At 41.6% G+C, this 17,269-nt stretch overlaps 1 protein-coding gene across 4 annotated transcripts in view; it reads left to right on the plus strand.

Moving 5' to 3' along the window:
- The window catches only part of LOC146521107 (uncharacterized), a 30,607-nt gene that overhangs the window by 6,014 nt on the left and 7,324 nt on the right, over positions 1-17,269 (plus strand). For 2 of the 4 annotated variants that reach the window (XM_085154334.1, XM_085154335.1), the window contains exons 4-8: positions 403-729; positions 2,517-2,843; positions 7,165-14,164; positions 15,255-15,459; positions 15,972-16,068. In XM_085154334.1, coding sequence (XP_085010460.1) covers positions 403-729; positions 2,517-2,843; positions 7,165-8,486 — 1,976 coding nt within the window. In that variant the 3' untranslated portion in view covers positions 8,487-14,164; positions 15,255-15,459; positions 15,972-16,068. The remainder of the gene's footprint in view (positions 1-402; positions 730-2,516; positions 2,844-7,164; positions 14,165-15,254; positions 15,460-15,971; positions 16,069-17,269) is intronic. The other 2 variants (XM_085154336.1, XM_085154337.1) reach the window with 2 other exon arrangements.

Raw genomic sequence — 17,269 nt, forward strand, 5'->3', positions numbered from 1 at the left:
TAAAGGTCAAGTATGTAAAGAATTTAGAAGAAGGAAATTAGAGGTCCTCCAGGACTTTATCTTCTTAAGACACGCCTGTAACTGATTGAGTTAAATGGTATCAGCAATAAAAATCAAATGCATAGCATATGCATGGTAATCAAATAAATGTATGAATAATTTTTGTGTGTGAAGAAAACTCCTCATTTACATGAACAAACTGGAATCTATCAGATATGATTCAAACCACTGCAGTAAATTTCCTTTAATAACTCTGGTGTGTTCTAGTGTTTGTAGTAAAATGTTGTGGTCTACACTGAGGTCTAACAGGACAAGCACAGAAATAAGTCCTCTGTAACAGGTCATAAGAAGAACATTAGTAACCTTCACTACAGCTCATGTTGTGCTTTGTTGTCCTCTCAGTTCGCTGGGTGGAGGTGAATTCAGGGGTGGAGTCTATCCAGCTGATCTGCAAAACCACAGTTTGTCTGCCTAAAGACACTAAAGTGGAGTGGAAGGATGAAGATGACAGGAAGGTCCACGTGTATGAGAACGGCTCTGACCAGCCTGAAGAACAGGACGATAAATACAAGAACCGAACAAAGATGAAGAGAAATCTACTGGAACCTGGAGACCTCAGTCTGACCCTGAAACACCCCACAGATGGAGACAACTCCACCTACACCTGCACCGTCTACAGCAGGGAGGGAAACATCCTGATGGAGAAACAAGTGGAGCTGAAAGTCAGAGGTCAGTGCTGTAGATACAGGTCAAAGGTCAGAGGTCAGACTCATGATGATGGTTCAGTGTCAGTGGGCTCCATCCAATAATGTTAGTGTTAGCATGTCTGATGTTTGTGGCTGTTTTGATTTTTATTTGATTTCCACCCAATGTAAAAGCTTCAGCAGATGAACTGTAGGAGCAAAGTTCATGTGTGAGACTTCATCTGAAAGGTAACATCTTCTAGTTTCTGAACATGTGTTTGTTTAGCATGTGGCTAAAACACAGGCTAAGCTAAGTCAGTTCAAATCTCAGTGAAAACCTTCTTTGGTCCTCATCTATAATCAGTCATATCTGAGTCACAATAACTAGAAGATGATTTCTACCAGAACTGTGAACATCTCCACATCCTTTCTCCATGTTATCATCCAAAGCTGTGTGAAGTTTCAGAACTCTGCAGCTAACAGAGACTTTCAGTTTGCTGCTCTCTTCCTCTGACAGCTCCATTCTTAGGGAGCGTTAGTTCTCTGTTTCACTTTATTCCACTTATTCAGTCTGATGTTCTCTGATCTGTTTCTCTTATTTAGTGTCTTCAATGCTGCCAGTGCCTCTCTTTGCTTTAACAAACCTTTCTCTTTATTTCTGAGCTTTTTAAGGACTTTAACTGATGCATCAACCTTTGAAAATGGAAAGAAATCAGTCGGATTCATGGCTGCATCAAAGTGTCACATGTAGTTCTCCCACATCAGCTGGATTATATCTATAGCAGCAAACAGCAGCTGATCCACAAATCTTCGTCACTGTTAATAAAGTTGGATCAGTTCAAACACAGTGGAACCCTGACTTACAAAATTAATTTGTTCCCGAGGGTCTTTTGTAAATCAAAACTTTTCGTAAGTCGAAGCACCCATCGCGCCTTGTGAACAATAGGCTATAGGCTAATTGCTAACTGCAGAAACAATACGTCATTCAAGTGGAACAGCGAAGTGTAAGTACAAAAGCAAAGGGGTTGTCACATGATTCAGAAGGCATTCTGGGCTCAGCCAATCAGAGCCAGCGGATTTCGTTACACGGGCATTTTGCCGTAACGCGGGCAGAAATATTGCGGTCAAGTGCCTTCGTAACTTGTACTTGTTGTTGTTGTACTTGTACTTGTTCTGTACAGTTCACGAGCGAACCGCACAGAGCTTCAGACTGTCTAATGCTCTGTTCCCTAAGGTTAGCAAGTTTAATGACAAGTAAACAACATTTAAAGACTTCCGTGAGGGAAATACTTGTTTTTGATAAATCTGAAGTGGTTCGATAGATCTCAGTGAGTTAAAAAGTAGGGTTAGCATGTAATCCTGCTAAAAGTGTTAGCACGTTTCTATTATCAATACTGTATGAGATTTAATTTTGGTTGAGGCTTTTGTTGATATTATGGTTAATATTCTTGATTAATGATGATCAATATCCCTGATATTTAACAAGGGGTAAATACTTGGTCTTCTATCATAATTTTACATGCTGCTTAAAACAAAGTATAACATCCACCCACTGTGAATGGTATAACAAATTTAACAAATCCACCCAAAGCAATTAATAATAATCTTACCTTTACAATGACATCTGGAAGGCTGGCTGTCATTCTAGAGAGGTCATCTTTCACGGCAAGCATCTTTGACATTAGGCTTTTGAGTGTTGGTAGTAAAGCCCCTCTTCACACTGACCACTTTCTATCTGACAGTGAGCTCCCAGTGAAGCAGCATCATTCAACCTGTTATAGTCAACACAAATGTCTCCATCCAAGCTCATGTTGTGCTTTGTTGTCCTCTCAGTCACCCGGGTAGTGGTGGATTCAGGGGTGGAGTCTGTCCAGCTGCCCTTCAACACCACACTTCACCTGCCTGACGATGCTAAAGTGGAGTGGATGGACAGAGGCAGCAGGATGGTCTATGTTTATCATAACGGCTCTGACCAGCCTGAAGAACAGCACCAGGTTTACAGAGACCAAATGAAGATGAATGAAGACCTGCTGAAAACTGGAGACCTCAGTCTGACCCTGAAATATCCCACAGGCTGGAATACAGACAGCTACACCTGCACCGTCTACAGCAGGGAGGGAAACATCCTGCTGAAGAAACAAGTGGAGCTGAAAGTCAGAGGTCAGTGCTGTAGATACAGGTCAAAGGTCAGAGGTCATGCAAGAGTTTATTCTCTAAACATTTTAAGTTTGAATCTTTTTTCAGTTCATTCAAATAAATTCTTTGATGCCGTTGTCTAAAAGCCAAAAATTTTAGGGGGAGCAACTGTACGTTTAATTGAAGAGACTAAGACTAAGAGTCCCCACAGTGGGAGTCCATGATGGTTTATGGTACATATCAACTTTTAAATGTCCCCCATTACTGATGGACATTTCACAGTCTAAGAAGGCTAACCTTCTACTTTTCATATCCTCCCTGGTGAATTTGTGTAGGTCCACCAGGTTAATGTAATCAGTGAATTGTGGTACATCCTCAGGTTTAGATTTTACCTAGATGTTATTCACGTACCTCAACTAATCATTTGGTGTTGTTCCAGGGCAGTATAATAAACCCCCCTTTTCCACTTCTTCCATGTACAAGTTGGACACAATGGATGAAACTGAAGAACCCATGGTATACCCATGTTTCTGCCAGTAGTACTGACCCTTGTATGTGAAATAGGTGGAATTAAGACAGTTCCAAGAGCAAACACACTTGGTCAGTAATGAGAGTGATTCTGTTGATGGTACTGGGGTCATCTTGTAATCTTTTATGAACTACCTCCAATGCTTCAGTAATTGGAACACAAGTGAAGAGAGATCAACATCCCAATGGTACGTCTTTCAATGCTGTGATTTTAGCCAATCCCCAACTCTCTGTGAATAGTATTCATGGTTATTCATGAGTAGTCATTGATCAATGGTCGTAGATCAGTGGTCATGACAATTTGCATATTAATGGTCAAAAACTGCCCCCCCTCCCCCAGCCTATTGTTCATTCAGTGGTGCTAGTTTCAGTCATTGTGCAAAGGTACTCCCAATGGGGAAACTTGTAGTCAGCTGAGAAGACACTTGGATGACTGACAAAACATTTCTCCCACTGAAAGCCCTATGTCCAGATGAACACAACCGACTTTTTACAGTTCACATGGATTTTTTTGCAGTCAGACTACATCAGCACATAAGCCTGAAAAAGCATTAAATGTAAAGTGTAAAAAAGAAGAAAAGTTGTGACAATTTTCCTCCAGTAGTCTGTGGTCCAGACCATTTCAAGGTGAGTTTCATTATCAGCAGTGTCACTGAGAATCAGGGCTTACATCCATCTATCTTCTTCCACTTATCCTGGGGTGGGTCACAAGGGCAAGATCCTAAGCACAGAAGCCCAGTCCTCCCTTTCCCCAGCCACCTCCTTCAGCTGGTCTGGGGGAATGCCAAGGCATTCCCTGGCCAGCCAAAAGATATAATTGCTCCAGCATGTCCTGGGACTGCCCCAGGGCCTCCTCCTGGTGGGACATGCCCAGAACACCTTGACCAAGAAGCTACCAGGAGCCATCATTTTTAGATGCCTGAATCACCTAAAGTGACTCCTTTCGATGTGGAGGAGTAGCGTCTCTACTCTGAGCACTCCAAATATCTACACTTCACAGAGTTCTTTTGATTCCTCAGAGGCATCCGATGGAAGACAAAACACTGCTCAGTAGACCATTTAACACTTTATTTTCTCTTTCACATTACTTCTAGAAGGGAGATGCATCCTGCATGACACGTTGCCGCAGATCTCAAAATGGTGACCCGCACCTGACAGTTTCATTCCCGGGCACCCCATTCTAGTCTAAACAACAGCATTTCAGTAACTTTCGACTACAATATGGTTCCTTCTTATCTACTGCTCTACAGGCAAATATGGGTGAGAGTCTACGACTGAAGGACACCTATTCTAATGCCTTTATTATTCAGGGTTGTGTCCACTCAACACTACTTCTATATGATTATATGGCAGTTTTGAATAATATGAGATTAATAAAAGGCACAGTAATAAAGCACTTCAGGTAAGATCATTCCAACATCCCCTCTTTTGGTCTCCCCCCATGGTAGACCAACAGTACTGCAAGTCATCAAACATGATATCAGTGGATTGACCCTTCCTGGTTCTCAAAAGTGGCATCATGTGGTCTGCTTCGGCATCAAAATCTCCCACAGCCTGATTAATCACTCTTACCAATAACAGATACAAAGAAAGAAGACCTGCTGAAAAACGAAAACCTCAGTCTGACCCTGAAACACCCCACGGACTGTGACGGTGGAGCTTTCATCTGTGAAGTTTGGAGGAATGGAGACATTTTCATAGCAAAACCACTGCTGCTTAAACCCAAAGGTTTGATCCATTGTTTACTTTTTTCCTTGTATGTTACTAAGAACAGACTGCCCTGACATCAATGCAAAAAAATTTGCTTTGATGCTCCATTTAATGCATGACTCTCTAACTGTTATTTATCACAATGGAAATTACAAAAGTTTCAACTACATTCAAGACTAAAAACATACCTGCAATAGAAATGTGTTTGGGAGCATTAAGCTCATCAGGAAGCCTGTTCCGTAGAAGAGGGGCCTGAAAACTGAAGGCTCTCCCTACCATTCTACTTTTAAATACTCTAGGAACAACAAGTAAGCCTGCAGTGCGAGAGTGAAGTGCTCTAATAGGGTGATATAATACTACAAGGTCATTAAGATAAGATGGGGCCTGATTATTTAAGACCTTGTATGTGAGGAGCAGGATTTTGAATTCAATTCTGGATTTAAAAGGAAGCCAATGAAGGGAAACCAATACAGGAGAAATATGCTCTCTCTTTCCAGTCCCTGTCAGGACTCTTGCTGCAGCATTTTTGATTAACTGAAGCTGAGTGCAGCCATCCTATTTTACATAGAAGCAACAAATAAACAAACAAGAATATCAAGAATGAATATCAAGGGCTTTTAGTTGCTTTTGAACACAATAGCAATCAACAGCAACAATGCACAAAATACAAACATAAAAGACTTCGAGCAAGTATATTACATCTACAAAGACTCATCACAGAAGTCCAAATCAGACCTTTGGGCCTTTGTCTGTACTGCAAAGCCTCAACCTCAGCAGATATCTTGATACATGTTCAATCTGTCAATTTTTGTTGTTGTTGTGACTTAAAGAATCTTCAGCAGAATCTTCATGACTGGAACATCCAAAATGTCTCCTGAGGCTCCGAGTCCAGATGAACATGTATTAGTGTTTAGAGTGGAACTGAGATGATAGGGACTAAGACCTGGGGGACGTCAGTGAGTGATGGAGCGGTCAGCAGGTGTGGACAGGTACTTGATGGAGTGTTTCCTGCACGCTGGACTCCATATGATATGTTAGCAGAGAAGATCTGGCTCCTGATTGGTTGAAGTGGAGCCCATCTGCTGCAGAAAGACGCCTCCTGTCCCAGAAAACATTGAAGTTGTCTCTGTGTGGGAGCGCTGTTTGGAATCCGGTTTGTGCCCATCTGGATAAGGATGGTGTCGGCCTCCGGACGGGATCATATTCTGCCAGGAAACTTGTCTAAAATGTCCCAGAGCGTCGGGCCGGGAAAAGACAGAGCGTATGCCTCTTTTATTGTGAAATTCCTCACCATGGTAACTGAACACATCAGCTGTTCTGCAGCAGGTTATGTTCAGAGTTTGAGGCTCAAATTGGCTCAAAGTGTACCATTTTCACTGATGGTTTTCCCGACGACATGCTTCAAGTGTGATATGGATCCTCTGCTGAAGGAATCTGCTTTCTATCCACAACCTGTTGATCTGTATCTGACTAACAGCAGCGCAGGAAGCCCTGTAGTTATAGAGAAACTGTCTGAGTCGCATTGTTGCTGCAATTTACCTGCAACTGCTGAAGAAAAAGTCTCAATGTGTTTGTGTTTGGTCCTAATCTGCTGCCAAGTCTGTTTGACACTGCTGGATTTCCAGCTGATAGATGACAGATTAGAAACTGATCAGTCTATTGATCACACAATATTCCATCAATAGTATTGATTTGACTTTGATTTGTGTAACAAAGTGATTTCCACGTCTCCTTCATGATGTGACAGTGTCAGAGCTGAATGCACTTGTAGAGTATCATGTTTTTATGGCTCACATTTAAAGTGTTCCAGCTCTAATGTACAGCTGTCATATTAGAAATAGAAGCAGCTCTGATTTTAGTGCTCAAAGAAATCTATGAAGTTATGAATTCACACATGAACAGTTTTCTGCAGCGTTCCTCTCGGCCTTATTTGCAGCTCCATTCTTGTTTTTGCTCTAATAATTATTTCTCTCCATGAGCTGTTTCTCTGCCTGAAGGAGGCGCCACTCCATTGCTTCATTTAGTGCAGAAGAAGAGTCACATGATGCTGCTCTGTGAACACCAATCACACTTTGTACAGCTCATGTTGTGTTTGTTGTCTTTTCAGTCTGTCAGGTGGAGGTGGAGGAGGGGGCAACGTCTGTCCAGCTGCCCTTCAACACCACACAAAACCTGCCTGAAGATGCTGAAGTGGAGTGTAGACGCCGTCAACCTGAATACAGGACGGTCCACGTGTATGAGAATGGCTCTGACAAACCTGAAGAACAGCACCGGGATTACAGAAACCGAACGAAGATGAATGAAGACCTGCTGAAAACTGGAGACCTCAGTCTGACCCTGAAACACCCCACAGAGAGAGACAGTGGAGAATACAGATGTGATGTCTACAAATCGCAGTTTTTTGGGAATATCCATGCCTATCGCATCCTGCTAAGGAAGAAAACAGTAGTCTTGTTAGGTTGCAGATCATTTTGGCAATCTTTTCCCGTGCATTCAGCGCATCGACAAAGTGCGTGTAGGCTAGCCGCTGCCTTCTGCCCCAGACAGCATGTTCTGTACAACAGAGTCATGCTTTGTCCTCGCCTGAACGGCCATGGTGCTGTTACGCAATACAACAGCTCCGACTCAAAGGATGAGCTGCACGTTAGATACCTGGACGGAGAAGACAGAGGTATTGTCGTCGTTGGAATAAATCGACCAAAAGCCAAAAATGCCATAAACAAAAATCTTGTGAAAATGATGTTTGAAGCTGTGGAGGACATCAAGAAGAATAAAAATGTGCGCAGTGTAATTTTATGTAGTTTGGTTCCTGGTATATTTTGTGCAGGTGCAGATCTGAAGGAGAGGGCCAAGATGCACCAAAGCGAAGTGGGACCATTTGTATCCAAAGTAAGAGCCCTCATTACAGAGCTAGGAAACCTGCCAGTACCAACAATTGCTGCAATTGATGGTGCTGCCTTAGGAGGAGGCTTGGAAATGGCCCTTGCTTGTGACATCAGAATTTCCTCCAATACTGCCAAAATGGGACTAGTTGAGACTAAACTTGCAATTATTCCTGGAGCAGGTGGTACACAACGTCTCCCTAGGGTGATTGGCGTCTCTCTTGCCAAGGAGCTCATCTTTGCTGCACGAGTGGTTGATGGAACACAGGCGCAACAAATGGGTCTTGTCAGTCATTCTGTGGAGCAGAATAACAGTGGAGATGCTGCCTACTTGAGGGCTCTGGAGCTTGCACGGGAGATTAACCCCCAGGGCCCAATTGCAATAAGGATGGCAAAGTTGGCAATTAACCAGGGGATAGAGGTGGATTTATCTACAGGTCTGGCAATAGAAGAGGCTTGTTATTCCCAGGTGATACCAACCAAAGACCGTTTGGAAGGCTTGTCTGCTTTCAAGGAGAAGAGGCAGCCTCAGTACAAAGGGGAATGAAGTCATCGTTCCAGAATCGATCAGTTCTGCCTTCAGCTCTGCTACTGTTCCACTGCTTCCAACATAAATTATGGGTCAGACTAAACTCGTCAACACATTAGCCCTTACATCATAGTTGACAGCTGGACCTTAGGGGGCGTTGTGGTTGGTGTTTCAGGCTAAAGCACTTTCTGACTTTGATAATTCAATTCACGTTTATTTATATCGTGACAATTTATGACCAGAGATGGGTAGTAACATGTTACTTGTAACGCGTTACTGTAATCCAATTACTTTTTTCAAGTAACGAGTAAAGTATTTGAAGGAGTGAGTGTAAACACAAAAAATATTTTATTTTATGTGCTGGAATGTGCAGAAAATAGGTTTAAATGTCAAACAAATATCTTCCCGTCAGAGAATTTTGCATATAATTACATTTTTGCTTGATGCATAAAGTTAAAAGATTAAAACTAATAAAACAAGTTTTAAAAAGAGACTTTTCCATTTGATTACATTTTGTATGATGGATTATGCAGAAAAAGTAGAATTGGGCTGAAAGATCTATCGCTTTATCACCAATTCAGGTTGTAAATCGTGTTTTTTAAAAAGTAACTTAGTAATTAATTACTTTTGAAAATAAGTAATCAGTAAAGTAACAGGATTACTTTTGGGGGGAAGTAATCAGTAATTAGTTACTGATTACTTTTTTCAATTAACATGACCAACACTGTTTATGACAGCAGTCACCACAAGGCGCTTTAAATTGTAAAGTAAAGAATTTACAACTAATCACATTAAGATTTGGAGAAACAAAGCAAACTAACCCAGCTAAGTTAAATGTGTCCTGCTGTGTTCATGTCTGCAGAAAATAGTTTTTGATTCCCTTTACCAAAGTGAAGTGAATGGAGATGGTTTGATGTCTTACTTTTGGGGCCTCAATGTGCTAGTAACAAAAAAATCTTTCAGATTAATTGGTTAAAAATCATTAATTGTTTTTGGTGCCAAATTAATCTGAATAAAAACTTATCTCAACTCTATAATTTACCAAAAAAAGTTCTGAGCGACTTGATTACTGGTCAGAGCTTGACACTTTTCCCCATAGCAAATAGCAAACATAAGCTAAACTATTTTGTTTACATGTCATCTTTACTTGCTGCCCAATTTTGTTACTTACTTAAGACAACATCATATTAAAGTGGGGGGTTTTTTGGGGTTTTTTTTTTAAATACAAACATTCCTGATAAATATGAGGGGTGCCTAAAGCTTACATCACCTGAAACTATCTGAAATAGGCTTGTCTTCCTTTGCAGCAACTTTGTTCTGATTGGCTATCCCTTGAACAGCACAACAGTGTGTTGTACTTCTCTGTTGACAGCCAGAGCCACACCTGAGATAACGATATTAAGGATATCAGTTCTGACATCATACAAGGCTAAGAGTGTCACGGTCTGTTTGCCAGACCGTGGGGATGTGAGGAATGAGGACCCAAAGTGCAGGACTTTATGATGAAGGCAGTGCGTTCATTTACAGTGGTGTAATGATCCAAACAACAATAAATCCCCAGTGCAATCCCAACTCCCGTTCCGTGTCTTCTTCTCAGTGCGGTGTGGCAGCAATTTCTCACACCAGCCTATTAATTAACGAAAGACCAAGACAGACTTTTAATTCATTTGAAAGCCTGATGCTTAACCTTGTCCACCCCAGCTGTAAAACTCAGAAACCAGTCTTATTTATTATCATCTATCGTCCACCTGGGCCTTACACAGAGTTTCTCTCTGATTTCTCAGACTTTTTATCTGATTTAGTTCTCAGCTCAGATAAAATAATTATTGTGGGTGATTTTAACATCCATGTTGATGCTAAAAGTGACAGCCTCAACATGGCATTTAATCTGTTATTAGACTCAATTGGCTTCTTTCAAAATGTAAAAGAACCCACCCACCACTTTAATCACACTCTAGATCTTGTTTTAACATATGGCATAGAAACTGAACATTTAACAGTGTTTCCTTAAAACCCTCTCCTGTCTGATCATTTCCTGATAACATTTACATTTACAATAATTGATTACACAGCAGTGGAGAGTAGACTTTATCAAAGTAGATGTCTTTCTGAAAGCGCTGTAACTAAGTTTAAGAATATAATCCACCCACCACTTTAATCACACTCTAGATCTTGTTTTAAATTATATGGCATAGAAACTGAACATTTAACAGTGTTTCCTGAAAACCCTCTCCTGTCTGATCATTTCCTGATAACATTTACATTTACAATAATTGATTACACAGCAGTGAAGAGTAGACTTTATCACAGTAGATGTCTTTCTGAAAGCGCTGTAACTAAGTTTAAGAATATAATCCACCCACCACTTTAATCACACTCTAGATCTTGTTTTAAATTATATGGCATAGAAACTGAACATTTAACAGTGTTTCCTGAAAACCCTCTCCTGTCTGATCATTTCCTGATAACATTTACATTTACAATAATTGATTACACAGCAGTGAAGAGTAGACTTTATCACAGTAGATGTCTTTCTGAAAGCGCTGTAACTAAGTTTAAGAATATAATCCACCCACCACTTTAATCACACTCTAGATCTTGTTTTAAATTATATGGCATAGAAACTGAACATTTAACAGTGTTTCCTGAAAACCCTCTCCTGTGTGATCATTTCCTGATAACACTTACATTTACAATAATTGATTACACAGCAATGGAGAGTAGACTTCATGAACTTCTTCACAAATAAAATTTTAATAATTAGAGAAAAAATGACCAATAATCATCCTACAGATGTAATATTATCTAAAGCTACTCTTAGTACCATTGATGTTAAGTTAGACTCTTTTTCTCCAATTGATCTTTCTGAGTTAACGTCAATAATTACTTCCTCCAAACCATCAACGTGTCTTTTAGACCCCATTCCTACAAAACTGCTCAAAGAAGTCCTGCCATTAATTAATTCTTCGATCTTAAATATGATCAACCTATCTCTAATAATCGGCTATGTACCACAGGCCTTCAAGCTGGCTGTAGTTAAACCTTTACTCAAAAAGCCATCTCTATACCCAGCAGTCTTATCTAATTATAGGCCAATCTCCAACCTTCCTTTCATATCAAAAATCAGAATCAGAATCAGAATCGTGTTTATTGGCCAAGTATATGTGCAGACACATACAGGGAATTTGGTTCCGGTAGATGGTGGCTCTCAAGCACAGCAATGTAAATCACACACACACACACACACACACACACACACGTGTCTATATACATACATACACATACATACACAAAGCTGTGTAAACCAACTATAAATAACTAATCTAAACTTATATACATAAAATACAGAATGAATGAGGTGGATAAATACCACAGAATGTACATAAGGTGCAGTTGCAGTTGCAGTCTGGAAGTGGGAGCAGTGTGACAGGTCAACTGTTAAGAAGGGAGATGGCGAGGGGAAAGAAACTGTTCCTATGTGGTCTGTTCGAGTGGTCCTGGTCTGCAGGCTTCTGTACCATCTGCCAGAGGGCAGCAGATCAAAAAGTCTGTGTCCAGGGTGTGAGGGGTCTGTGATGATTTTCCCTGCCCATTTCCTGGTTCTTGAGAGGTACAGGTCCTGGATGGAGGGCAGGGGGCGGCGATGATCTTTTCTGCTGCCCGTACAGTCTGCTGCAGTCTGCTCCTGTCCTGTTTAGTGGCTGCACCATACCAGACTGTGATGGAGGAGCACAGGACAGACTCAATGACCGCAGTGTAGAACTGGATCAGCAGCTCCTGTGGAAGACTGTACTTCCCCAGTTGTCTCAGGAAGTACATCCTCTGCTGGGACTTTTTGAGGATGGAGTTGATGTTGCTCTCCCACTTCAGGTCCTGGGAGATGGTGGTACCCAGGAACTTGAAGATCTTCACAGTCGACACAGAGCTGTCTGATATGGTGAGGGGGAGCAGAGTTGAGGGATGTCTCCTGAAGTCCACTGTCATCTCTACAATTTTAAGAGTGCTCAGCTCCAGATTGTGCTGACTGCACCAGAGTACCAGCCGCTCAACTTCCTGCCGGTATGCAGACTCATCACCATCCTGAATGAGGCCAATGACAGTGGTGTCATCTGCAAACTTTAGGAGTTTAACAGCCGAGTTTTTGGAGGTGCAGTCGTTAGTGTAGAGGGAGAACAGTAGTGGTGAGAGGTGAGATGAAGCCTTGTGATGAACTGAAGCTTTCCATCCAACTAGTCGACTCATGGTTTGAAGCATTGGCATGATTCATTTGCTCTACTGCACCATCAAGTGGACGATTCAAGTGAAACAGGCTCTGTGATGATAATGATGTGATGTGTAAACCTCTAAACTGAATTAATAAATTGTTTTCATGGTTATTTATCCTGAATATTGTCTCAGTATGTCTGATACAAAAGAGAAACTGGAAACTATCAGGACAGAGTTTTGGTATGATTGTGTAACTGTTAGGGCTGTGTGTCGTCACCAGTGTTGGGACTAACGCGTTATTTAGTAACGCGTTACAGTAACTACGTTGTTATTGTGGTAACGAGCACGGTAACTAGTTATTATGCCAAAATCAGGAACGTGTTACTCATTACTGGGATTTAGATAGGCTCGTTATTCATTACTTCGTGTGGTGACTATCACGGAGCTTCCACAGATTCAATAACATTAGCAAGTGGTGGAGGCCAGCAGGTGGATGAGGGAAAGAGAGGCAAGAGGAGAGACCCGAGGTGGCCGACGGTCCGAGTGTGAACTGAACTTCAGGTAAGAAGTTATGACCTGCAGTCTATCTGGGTCAGATATAAACCAAGTTTAGTTGGAGTTTATTTTTGTTATGCTGACTTTTTGCGTGCTAGCTAGCATGACGGAGTTTCTATACAGCTGGGTGGGTGCTATGTTACTGATGTTGAACTTTATTTTGTTCATAAGGTTAATTATTAAACAACAGCAGCACGTTAGTTAGTTAGTTTGTGCCCAGTGTGCATGTTTCATGAGTTTTGTGATAACTCTGTGTGTGCGTTTATTGAAATGGCTTTAAGATGCTTTTTTTTCACTTTATTGGCAGCAGTGTTGTGACTGCACGAGCTGTGACTGAAAGGATCAGGCTGAAGGTACGAACGCCATCCGTGAGCTTCCTCTGAAGGGCGTCCGGGTGAGGCGTCCAACTGGGAGGAGACCCCGGGGCGGACCCAGGACACGTTGGAGAGATTCCGTCTCTCGACTCATCGGGGAACGCCTCAGCGTCCCAGAAGAGCTGGAGGACGTGGAAAGAGGTGTGAGCGTATGCGTTGAGACGCCCCCCCCCCGAGCCCGAACGGGACGAGCAGGTGTATGAAGAGGGGCGGGGCTTAGTGGATGTGATTGGTGTTTTACAGCCACAGCACCCTGAGCAGCCCCGATTTACTGTGGGAATACTGTCAAATATTCCAGCACGACTGGATTCACAGAGGAACACGAGGAGGAACTTTGTTTGCTGTGAACTCACCAGAACAGGAAACTGATGACATCCATGAGCTGCTGTAATCCTGAGAGCTGACTTCAAAAAGCGTGAAATGTCCCCGACGCTCAGACCTGACGGGTCTGTGGACTGTTTGAAGGAAGCGTGGACTGTGATGTTCTCCTCACTGAAGCAGATTCAAACTCATACGGACACAGAACACAACCATGATGTCAGCGTGACCCAGCTCTCATTGGTGAGTGACATTTCCTACTGTTTAATGGTCAGTGAACACGCCACGGTGATGTTGATGTGGGCATGGCAGCCACACACTGCAGTTGTGGATTTTCCTCTGTGTGCTGGAACTTTGTTTCAAAGTAGTTATGATGAGTTTATAAACATGTGTGTGAGTGAAACTGATGAGTGTAATGTGCTGTCAGAGTGAGGAGTCACTTTGAAGATGTGTCCAGTTGTTATTTGTGATCACACAAACTCCTCTGGTGAGCTCGTCTGATGCACATTCATGGTTAGTGCTGCCCTGTTATACCTCAGTAACAGAATTGCTGAGATGTTCACTGTCAGCCATCCTGTAACGTATGAGTGAGATTATTAGTAGATTATTAGCTCTCTGCCAGCAGATTAGAGGCTAAGCAGGCCTGAGCACCACAGCTGGCTGTGAGTACAGGTGTGTAACAGCAGCATGAACACTTAAACATCATCAGACGTTTGAAACCAACCGTTTCTGCCACAACAGAAAAATACATTTATTTTGCTGGATTTGATTTGTTTCTAAATCTGTGTCAGCTCCAGATATCAGTGATTGGTCTCATTGATTACTGATAATCGTCCACATCAGTCCGGCTGATGTTAAGGCTGCTGATATTATGATAAAGAAGCTCAAAGACTTACTGACACACAGAGGCAGCTGTCACAGCTGTTTGAAAACCTGAGTTTGTGGAAGAACGTTGCAGAAACAAAAACACACCTCAGTCTTGGATTCAGATTTTGACTTCAAAGCGACACTTTCATCGGGAAGTTGAAATGAGACGTGTTTAATAAACTGGCACATTTCTTTCTCCTGTTTGTACAAAGCTCTCATTTTAGTGACGTCATCAGAGAAAACACACCTTTCACTTCCCCCAACGGTTTTTGGGCTCTGACTATTTCCTGGATCCTTTTAATGGACTTAAAGTGGCCACGTTGTGTAACATGGATCCTTTCAGCTCCTTCTGGAGATAATTCCAGGAAAAGATGGAGCTCATTGAAAAGACTCTGAGCACAAACATTAAAATCCTGTGAGAGTGAAGCCTGAACTGATTCTGCTTTTTCCTTATGAATATTCACAGATAAGACGAGAGATTCAGAGAGGAAACAACCAATGTGAAAGTGAGAGACAGACGGAGACAGCAAGGAAGGAAAGTGAAAGGTTTCCAGGATCAGACGAGTTCAGGTGGATTCATAAAGAGAGATCAGCAATAAAAGAAATGAAGTGTTTCCTCAGCTGGAGGCAGAACCAGCAGCTGGACTGTTTCCCCACAGGTGGACTCACAGGTGACACACCTGCAGCTTTACTGACACCCAGTGGACGCAGCAGGAAACTGCAGCAGCTCAAACAGTAATTCAAGTGTTTATTCAGGGCTCATTAAAAACTCTGAGATTCAAATAAACGAAGGTCTTCAAATGTCTCATATTTCTCCAAAATCATTAAATGGAAGTTTTTTCAGACTGGAAGGAAAAATGAAGCCAAGTGAATTTTTTCAGTCAGTTTTTAAAGTTTCACTCGCTCAGCGTCTCTCCTCTTATCACTGCTGATCAGACACATTTATTTATTTAAAGATGCAGTTAGCAGCTGACACGCTGATGATGCTCAGTAAATCTGATCTTTGTATCTGGATTTATTTGACAGGGACAGTGTTCATGTTCATGGACATCTGGATAAAAACAGAAGATGAAAACCTGCCAGATTTGAGCTAAACTGCTCATTTCCATGTGCATAGCTGGACTGGCCATCGGGCATAGCGGGCATTTGTCTTTACCCACTCTGTCTTTTTGTTTGTTAACAGAAGACGGAGAGACAACAAACACTAAGGAAGTTCAGCCATCAGCTCCACCTATGCCAGCCTCCACACTGCTTCCAACTCCAGCAGTCCGGACGCTGCGGTGAGTAAACTGGGATCTGCTAATGTTGCTAATTCCCATCCTGTGACTATTAAAATGAATGAGGAGAAAAGGCAGAAAAGAGTGGAGGAGGAAGGGATAAGTGTAGAATCAGAGAATAAGAGGCTTGCAGAGGTGGAGAGGGTTAAGATGGATGAGATAAGGCAGGAAAGGGAGTACTGACTGAGAAGAAGACACGGTATTGTTATTGTTGTTTGGATCATTACACCACTGTAAATAAACGCACTGCCTTCATCATAAAGTCCTGCACTTTGGGTCCTCATTCCTCACATCCCCACGGTCTGGCACACAGACTTGTATGATATCAGAACTGATATCCTTAACCCTTTAAAACCGGTCAGAGCGGGCACGCTCCGTTTTGCGTAACTATTTTTAAATCCCGGTAGCTCTGCAACCACGTGAGCTAGCGCAATAATTTTTTTTGCATATGAAACCGGAGGAGTTGTACTTACATCTTATGCCATCAGCTTGTCCTCGGTCACAGTTTCCTTCCACATATAACTTTGCAAAAACTGCATAAAAAGCACTTGCAGCAACAAAAACATAATATTCCAGAAACACGCTTTGCTGATCCGATCAGCTGTTCATAACACTTCCTACATCCATCAGCACGAACTTTCGCATGTCCGCCATTACCTGCCCGAAACCGTAAGTGACGTCATTTTCGCGGAAATGTAGTTTCTTTTACCATCAAGGCCTCATGAGCCTATACTGGTGTTTTTAAAAGTTATGTTTGACTTTATGACTTTCTGTGTGGTTTCTGGGATGCTTAGGACTCATATTGCACTGCTGGAAATAGTTTATTTTGATGCATATGCTGTTTTTTTGCAAATCTGCATTATAATATTTATTTTCGTTTTTCCTGCAGTATATAAAAATTGGTGTATTTCAAAAATAAAACTATGAAGACACTTAAAATAAATTTCCTGTGGTGGGAAACTATTTTGTGCAACTTTTTTGTATTTACAGTTTTGAGGGATAAGCCTCTTAAATTTCTCTAACTAGAAATATATGTTAAAAAAACTAAAACGATTTTCAATTTTTTTGTAGTTTTTTGCAATTTATGTAATTACTATGCACTTAATGCATGCATATTAATAAATTTTAGGCTGTAATGGTTGTATTGATGTATAGCAACTTGAAATGCTCCCAAAAATGGCACTACAACATGTAAAAATATAAT

This window comes from Neolamprologus multifasciatus, chromosome 3 (assembly GCF_963576455.1).
Source record: "Neolamprologus multifasciatus chromosome 3, fNeoMul1.2, whole genome shotgun sequence".
NCBI lineage: Eukaryota > Metazoa > Chordata > Actinopteri > Cichliformes > Cichlidae > Neolamprologus > Neolamprologus multifasciatus.